The sequence below is a fragment of the Ammodytes marinus genome, assembly GCF_949987685.1.
Source record: "Ammodytes marinus genome assembly, chromosome: 25".
NCBI lineage: Eukaryota > Metazoa > Chordata > Actinopteri > Uranoscopiformes > Ammodytidae > Ammodytes > Ammodytes marinus.
Genome location: NC_137229.1, coordinates 1,866,787 through 1,875,906, shown reverse-complemented (window position 1 = coordinate 1,875,906; position 9,120 = coordinate 1,866,787). Strand labels below are relative to the sequence as shown.

The window sequence follows — 9,120 nt, the reverse complement described above, 5'->3', positions numbered from 1 at the left end:
GATTTTATTTTATTTTTATTGTATTTTTATTTAATTTTATTTATTTTTTATTTATTTTATTTTTGTTTTAATTGTTTTATTTAAAGTTTTTTTATATACATTTTTTTCATTTTTTTCATTTATTTCTTATTTTATTTTTTTTATCTTTTTATTTCTATATAAAAATATGTCCATCAATAATTTCTCAAAGATATTTTGTGTGGTGAGGATGCTCCTGCTCATTAACATTACCTGCGCTGCTGGTTTGAAGCTGCATGTTTCACTCTGTCATTCTACTTCCTGTTTCTCTGTCCAATCAGGTTCCTGCTCCTCCCTCTAAGCCCCTCCCCCCCGACCCCCCCACACAGGTAACCACGGCAACTCTGTGTGTCTGTGGCGTCTGTCTCATTGTCCCCGTCTAGCTGTCTGTCTAGTTGTGTTTACAGAAATTTGGTTTAGATGGGGCGGGTTATGCTCTGGTTCTTATGACATGATAAGTATTTTGAACCAATCACTGCAGTTCTCTCCATGGAGACTGTTTGATACGTCCACGCCCAAGCAGGCCTGTCAAACGGTCTAGACAGTGGAAAAAAGCATTTTCTTAACTACATTATTTGATATTTATGAGAGAAAAAAATTAAATCAGATGTTTGTGTAAGCTGATTGAGACACAGAACTTTGATATCATATATGGTAAATGGTAAATGGTAAATGGACTTGACTTATATAGCGCCTTCTAGCCGATTTTCTCAGCCCCAAAGCGCTTTACATATCTTACCACATTCACCCATTCATACACACACTCATACATATATCATTGTTATTAATAATAATAATAATAATAATAATAATAATAATAATAATAATAATAATAATAATAATAATAATAATAATAATAATAATGATTATTATATATATATTGATTTCTACTATTTTCTTATTTTTTTAACTCAGTTTTTTAATATTTAAGAACATTTGTTTTCAATCAGATTTTTGTAAAAGATTATTATTATTACATATGATCTTATTCTATATTCAGGTTCACAGAGGGTTTAACACTAACCGGCTGCTTTTCTTCTCACTGTTATTGTTCTGCTGCTTGTTGCACAGCGAGCTCCGCCGCCCCCCAACAAGCCTCTACCCCCAGACCCCCCCAACCAGGTACAGTCACCGCTAGCTGTTAGTGTGTCTGTGTTATGGTGCGTTCCCACTGAAGGGCGACTGTGGCTCAGTTGGTAGAGCGGGTTGGCCGATGATTAAAGGGTTGGAGGTTCGATCCCCGCCCTGCCACCTGTGTCATAGTTGTTGTGTCCTTGGGCAAGACACCTAACCCACCTTGCCTTGTGTGAATGTTGATAGTTAGTTGCTATCGGTGTATGAATGTGTGTGTGAATGGTAACGTGGGAATGGGAACAGGTCTCCCTTGAAAAAGAGTCTCCGGTCTCAATGGGATTTACCTGTATAAATAAAGGTTAAAAAAAAAGGAGCACAGTTTGGTTTATACTAAACCGAATTTCTCAAATTGTAGCTAACGCACCCAAATAATGCGATTGAGAGTCAGTATACTGTAAATTGGACTGCTGATCTGCTCAATCAGTATGTAAACAGTGACAGTGTTTGTGTGTTCTAAAGCTTTTGACATGTAACAACAAACAGCAGACTGCACGCCGCTCCCCCTTTCCTCCTGACTTTATTCATCAGTAAAGGTGCAGTCAGTGATTCTGGAGAACGCTTGTTGTTAAAATCAGTGAATATCTCCTCATGATCCGCTACCTGTCTGTACTGTGTGCACACTGAAAGAAAAATCCAGTTTTAATACACAGCCTAGGCTCTGTAAACTGGTATGTTGCTAGCTACGGTGGGCCCCCTTTGTTTACAGCACATACACAGTACAGACAGGTAGCTGATCATGAGGAGATATTCACTGATTTTGACACAAAGTATATTTTTGACAACAAGCGTTCTCCAGAATCACTGACTGCACCTTTAAAGAGTAAAACCTCCTCGTGTCACTCTGAAGCTTTTGTTCCTCACTAACACTTTCAGCTGAAGGCGAGTCGACCGGCTCCGCCCACAAAACCGCTGCCCCCCGACCCCGTGTCACCTGCACAGGTATCGGTAGTATGGAGCTAGTTAGTATGTAGTATGTAGTATGAAGTATGTAGTATGCAGCTAGTTAGTATGTAGTATAGTTAGTATGTAGAATGTAGCATATAGGGAAGAATCGGTGGTTTTAAGCGAATTAACTAATGAGAAGGTGATTGATCGTTTTAATCTGTTACTGATTCTGGGTCGGATGGTGGAAAAAAGTATGAAGCTAGTTAGAATTTAGTATGTATAGCAAGTTAGTATGTAGTATGTAGCTAGTTAGTATGTAGTATGTAGAAAGAATCCGGGCTGTAATCTGGGCTGACTCAAATTGAAGTGATGATAGGTGTGTGTGTGTGTGTGTGTGTGTGTGTGTGTGTGTGTGTGTGTGTGTGTGTGTGTGTGTGTGTGTGTGTGTGTGTGTGTGTGTGTGTGTGTGTGTGTGTGGTTTTAATAAGAGTTGATTGGTCGCATCATGTAGAAGGAATCTGGCCTGTAAGCGAATTAACTAACAAGAAGGTGGTTGATGGGTTTAATCTATGCTACTGCTTCTGGATCAGATGTGGGAAAAAAAAAGTGATTTTACTCATCAGTGAGTCTTGATGTGTGTGTGTGTTTGTTGCCCTATGATTTAAAAAAAAAACAATCTGGATATTTTTCAAAAGTGTTTACAGTTTGCAGACTTGGGACAGTTTTATAAATCCCAAACAAATTTCAAAAGTCAGTGAGACTTCAGAGTTTGAAGATTTTCGGGATTTTTTTTGTAGAAGGTGTAGAATTCTTTTAGAAATTCAACATTTGTCGAAATTCTGTAAGTTTGTCACACATTTATGAAGTTGAGACAGTTAAAAAAACTTTGAATACTTCAGTATAATCTCCATGTCCACATCACTAATTCCATCAGTACAGATAATGTCCTACTCACCACTGGGTCATATCGTCCTGTGTTTATTCACTAGATTAATTCCTGTCAATTCTAATTTGCTGATTTTTGTGAAATTAACAAAGTGTGTGTTCAATGTTCCTCAATAAGCAACACAAATTTAATTGTTAATTTTTTTCTTGTTTGTTTTGATTTTTTTTATCTAAAATGTTTAAAGACTTAAAAACCTTCACTTTAACTTTGACTTTGATTTGTCGTCACATATTTTGTTGAGTGCCCTGTGGTTTAAAGGTGCTCCGAGGGACTTTCAGTGTGTGTTAATTCTAACGCCCTCTTTGGACATAAAGCGGTAGTGTTTTTACCACGCCAGCTGTTGTTCCTGGGTGAGCGTATACCCATGACAAAGGCATTAAGAAAAACTATATAAAAATAGCATTCTTTGCACTGATGGTCTCGTTTGCTGTTACATGTAATTTATGATCATCAGAGGAAAAATTATCAAAAATATTTAAAAGTTCCTCGTAGCTACTTTAAACTTTCTATGCTTTTTTATTCTGTCTAATAACTAACATAATTATATAAGGAATTGAGGTGAGTTGAAGTAAAACCATAATAAACAAACATTACCGTTGCATTGAAATCAATTATTTTTTTATATTTTCTTGATTATGATTTAATTATTATTAAATCATTTTTGAATTTTATTTTTATTTTATTTATTTTTATTATTATTTTTCAAATTATTTGAAATATTTTTTCCATTTAATTTTTAATTTTTTCCTTTAAGGTTCCTGTTGCAGTCAAACCAGTAGTGCCAGTTAAACCCCGCCTCTTGGGCCCTAAGCCACACCCCCCGATTCCACCTCACCCCAGTTACCATGCCAACAGCAAACCTACTCAGCGAAGCGCCGTCGCACCTGCAGCCCCTCACAACAGGTAAGATGTCAAACTAATTTATAGCATAGTCTGTGGGAATACTCTATTCTGATTGGCTGGAGAACATTCAAATTCAAATTCAAAAAGATTTATTCGCATTACATTTGTGGTACAAACTGTGTTGCCAAAGCATTACAATATTATGAATATTACAAATAACACAAATATTACTAAAAGAACATCCGGAGCAGTATGTAGGTATAATACATAGATGTCTATAATAATATATACATTGTTATGGTCGAATTCCATAGGTGTGGAATTTAACACTAACTGTTACATTCTGTCCACTTTGTGAAGTGCTGCGCGTCGGACAGTTCTCGCCTCCACGGCGTCCATTAATTCCTGGTAACTGGTCGGGAATTAACCCTTACAAGACATTATAGAGCTCTGGAAAAAACTAAGAGACGACTCCAAATGTTCAGTGTCTCTTGTTTTACTATTTATAGGCATATGTTTGAGTAGAATGAACATTTTGGTTTTATTCTATTAACTACTGACAACATTTCTACCAAATTCACATTAAGAATATTGTCATTAAGAGCATTTTCATAAAGTAATGTAGAGATGAAGATTCAAGAAAAATCCAGACTTGTCTCTTAATTTTTTTTCCGGAGCTGTATAGATTTGTGCAAGCTGAACTAGCGGGTACCAGACAAATGCAAGGATAGCCTCAAAAAAAATATTCCTCTTCATTTAGAGGATATTCATCAATATTAAAAAAAATCCAGAAATTTTAAGAAATTGTGGAATTCTTTTTTAAAGTGGGCACATTTTTGTCAAATCTGAAAGTCTGTTTGTTTTTAGAGTTGGCACGTATTTATAAAGTTGGGGCATTTTTCGAAAGTCAGTCAGAGTGCAAAGTTGGCACATTATAAAATGTCGGGATATTTTTACAAAGTTGGGACATTTAAAAAAAAAAATTAACAACAGACAATTTTAGAAAGTCCTTGCATTTTTTTGAAAGATAGGAAGTTTTGAGAAAGATGGTCATGATCATAGTGTGACGTCAAACTATCTCTCCCTCTCTTTCTCTGTCTCTGTCTCTCTCTCTTTCTCTCTCTCTCCCTCTCTCTCCCTCTCTCCCTCTCTCTCTCTCTCTGTCTCTCTCACTCTCAGACGACCTCCTCCGATGCGACCCACAGTCCCTCAGAAAGTCGACACGTCACCGCTATAACCATCACACACACACACACACACACACACACACACACACACACACACACACACACACACACACACACACACACACACACTTTTTTTGCTTAAATCCTTCATGGAATTATGGGGACTTTTACATGGCAACGTTTTCAACTAATACGTTAAAGTATTTTTATGTTTTAAAGCTGCTCCGAGGAACTTTCAATTTGTGTTAATTCTAGCGCCCCCCTTTGAACAAACGCGGTAGTGTTTTTCCCACGCCAGCTGTTGTTCCTGGGTGAACGTACTCGGACAACAGCATTAAGAAAATAGCATTCTTTTACACTGATGGTCTAGTTTGCTGTTACATGTTATTCATGATCATCAGAAGAAAAATTAGACTTTCAGAAATATTTAAAAGTTCCTCGTAGATACTGTAAAAACGTAGGAAAAAAACTTTCCCTTTTTTTAGCAAGACCCTTGTTGTGTAAACGTTGCCTGTAAATAAATGTCTGTGTGCGTATGGAACCCAGTGCCTTGCTCAGCAGCACCTCGGCAGAGCGGTGTGGACGCTCAACCTTTGACGGGCAGATACAAGATATGATGTCACCTTAAATAACATTGTTTTGGTGTTGTTGGTGAAACATCACCCCCTGGAAAGCAAGCAGGAGGGGATCAGTGCCTTGCTCAAGGGCCAAGAGACCGAGGAATCAAACCTGTGATCTAACTAAAGACTCGTGAACAGAGCGGTTCTCAATCTGTGGTCCGGGGCCCTCAACAGGACCCCAAAGAGCTACTCCTGGAGAAATATTTTATTTTTAGAAATATTTTTTAACATTTAAAACGCTTTTTTTTTTTGGTCGAATTTAGATTTTATTTTTTCAGTCTTCTCAAATATAAAAAAACTATCAAATTCTGAGATTACGTCACCATGGACACACAGTTGGACTCAGTATGTTTAAAACTGGATTGAATCTTCGATGGATTGGACTTCAGTTTCATCGGCTGGGATAAAATCACGGACTTTTCCTTTAAAAGGTGATGGTGACACTTAAAAAGACTTGAGATTATGGATTATGTGTTTGTATTTATGATGTGTGGGCGGAGCACAATCTTGAGATTTTGAGAATTACCGTAATATCTGGAGTATAGAATGCTGTTAATTATATAGTGGAGAAGGGTTTTCTATGGATTATTAAAGGTGAAGTAAGCGGTTTATTTGTGTTAATATAAGTGTAAAATTGCTCTTTATTCATACAGTGATCACTTACATAATGTGCGCGTTTCATAAAGCCGATCTCTCAATCAGCTGCTTTGCATGTAATCGGCAAATAAACTTATTGGAGTATCCCGAAATTTTTAACCAATCAGAAGAGAGAACGCTACAAACCGACACTCGTTTCACTCATATATGATATATACACTCCATGGTCTCACTGCCGGTGCACGCCAGAGCAACAGATGGGTGAATGTGTATGCGCCTACAATGGCGGAGCAGGTAAAAATCCTTCCCAATGTCTGTTTTGATGGTTTTTATCATGTTTTATCACACTTATGGATCTGAGATGATGCTAGATAACTCGCTGCTTGAAGACCGCAGTGCATTAATGTGGTGACGTAGGGACGAGCGAGGGGACTGCTAACTGCAGTAACTGACAGGAAGTTAGCTAAAAGAACCATTCCGCTTACAGCACCTTTAATATTAAAAACGTGTAAAAGAGTTACAGTATTTCAACACAATTCTTTTTTTTTGGGCACCATTTTATGAAAATATTTTTTTGTTTTGTTTGCCTGTCCATTTATGTGAGGTGGGTCAGTGTAGCTTTAGCGTGATTATAGCGCCATCTTCTGGGTAAAATACATATCTGCATTTTATACTGGTATAAAGGATCCACCCCACTTTTTAGATTAGAGAAAAAAAAGCTTTTAAAAGGTGCTCCGAGGAACTTTCAGTGTGTGTTAATTCTAGCGCCCCCCTTTGGACAAAAGCGGTAGTGTTTTTACTACGCCAGCTGTTGTTCCTGGGTGAGCGTATACCCATGACAAAGGCATTAAGAAAAACTATATAAAAATAGCATTCTTTCTTTGCACTGATGGTCTCATTTGCTGTTACATGTAATTTATGATCATCAGAGGAAAAATTTAATTGTTTCAGAAATATTTAAAAGTTCCTCAGAGGATCTTTCAATCTTGAGAATTTTTATTTTTTCTCCGAATATTTTCCCCCTCTACCATTGTCCCAATAATCATAGTTACAAATTCGAATCATCAAAATATAATGATTTTTTTTTTAAATATCTCAACATTATTCTGTAGCTATTCCATGTTTATTTCACCACTTTTATTCTCTTAGCATTATGGGATTGTCTCTGAGCCTTACTATCAAGAGAACTGGGTCCCTGTGTGTCTCGCTTTTTTTTAACACATCTTGAGATTTCTATGGGAGACTGTCAGCTGCTCAAAACGTTACGCCAAAGACGAGCTGGGGTGAATATACTGTAGATGCTCTGGAAAAAATAAAGAGACCAGTCTTCATCTCTACATTACTTATTGAAAATGCTCTTTAATGACAATATTTTTATTGTGAATTTGGTAGAAAATGTTGTCAGTAGTTAATATTATAAAACCAAAATGTTCATTCTACTCAAACATATATGCCTCTAAAGAGTAAAACAAGAGACACTGAACATTTTGAGTGGTCTCTTCATTTTTTCCGGAGCTGTAAATGCTGTAATATGTCTCTGATCTGCGCTCTTGTGTTAACTCACGCATGGCTGATTAACCTGGTTTTAAAACCTGTTTGGAGAACGATTGTGAAAACTGACCAAATATTTGATGTTTGTTTTACAATATTTGTTTTCAGTATGTACTAGGGTCGGGCAAGATCGATTAAAGGGTCACTGTGTAGTGTCAGAGGAGGAGGATTTGTTTACATTCACAGAGCCTGCAGTTAGTTTACTAAACATATTTTACTCCACATGTAATTCTTAGTATTGAATAATTCTATCATCATAAATCTAAATATTTTTAGGGAACCTGGAACCAAACGTAAGACTAGAATATGTTTGTAAACCAAACTGTGGGCCCTGCTGCTGTAAACAACAACAACAGTGAAACAGTAACTTTTCAGGAAGCTTTCTAACTTCAAACAGTGTTCCAGGGATCACATTTTCCTGTGAGGAAAGTTTGTTTATTCAGTTATGAGAATATACCTTAGAAAACGTTCACTTCTCTGACACAACCAAAGTTACATAGTGTGCTTTTAAGATTTGTGTTGATCTAATAGAGGTTGTGTTGCGCAAGTGTGAGTTTTGTGGCAATAATGAGACATCCAACCAACAGGGGGCGATACTATATTTAACTAGTTTTAGACATGGGTTTCCTACTAAGCTACGCTGCCTACGAACTGCTGTACATATCAAATGTAAACATGACGATGGTCGGATCGAAGTTTCGTGCATGTTTGTACATTTTTGAAGAAAATCCCTCAAAGTGTTCATGAGATATTGCATTCACAATAACTCTAATAAAAGTGCTCCGTGGAACTTTCAGTTTGTGTTAATTCTAGCGCCCCCCTATGGACAAAAGTTGTAGTGTTTTTACCACGCCAGCTGTTGTTCCTGGGTGAGCGTATACCCATGACAAACGCAATAAGAAAAACTATATAAAAATAGCATTCTTTGCACTGATGGTCTCGTTTGCTGTCACATGTAATTCATGATAATCAGAGGAAAAATTAGACTGTTTCAGAAATATTTAAAAGTTCCTCTTTGCAACTTTAAAACTAAAAATATAAATGAATTTCAAGGTCACTACAAAAGGCAACAGATCCAGTTAAGAGTTGTTGATTGTTTTATTGAAGTGATGATGTCACTATTCCAAAGACAGGAAGTGGAATGTTTTCACCTAACGATCCTTAAAGCGTCCGGTCACCATGGCGATTGATTGATTGATTAATTGATTGATTGATTGATTGATTGATTGGTTCTCATGCTGTGCTCATGTTTGCTGCTCGGGGGAAATGTCCTCAATAAACAGACTGTTTCTTAAACTGTGTTGCATTTTCAGTTGTTTAAAATGTGTAAATAAATATG

The 9,120-nt window shown here is 36.8% G+C and overlaps 1 protein-coding gene across 1 annotated transcript in view; it reads left to right on the top strand.

The window, feature by feature from the left end:
- Positions 1–9,070, top strand: part of adam15 (ADAM metallopeptidase domain 15) — a 45,156-nt gene extending 36,086 nt beyond the window's left edge. Inside the window, exons 21-22 of the mRNA XM_080053395.1 lie at positions 3,738–3,886; positions 5,006–9,070. Coding sequence (XP_079909521.1) covers positions 3,738–3,886; positions 5,006–5,063 — 207 coding nt within the window. The 3' untranslated portion in view covers positions 5,064–9,070. The remainder of the gene's footprint in view (positions 1–3,737; positions 3,887–5,005) is intronic.
- The last annotated feature ends 50 nt before the right edge of the window (positions 9,071–9,120 follow it).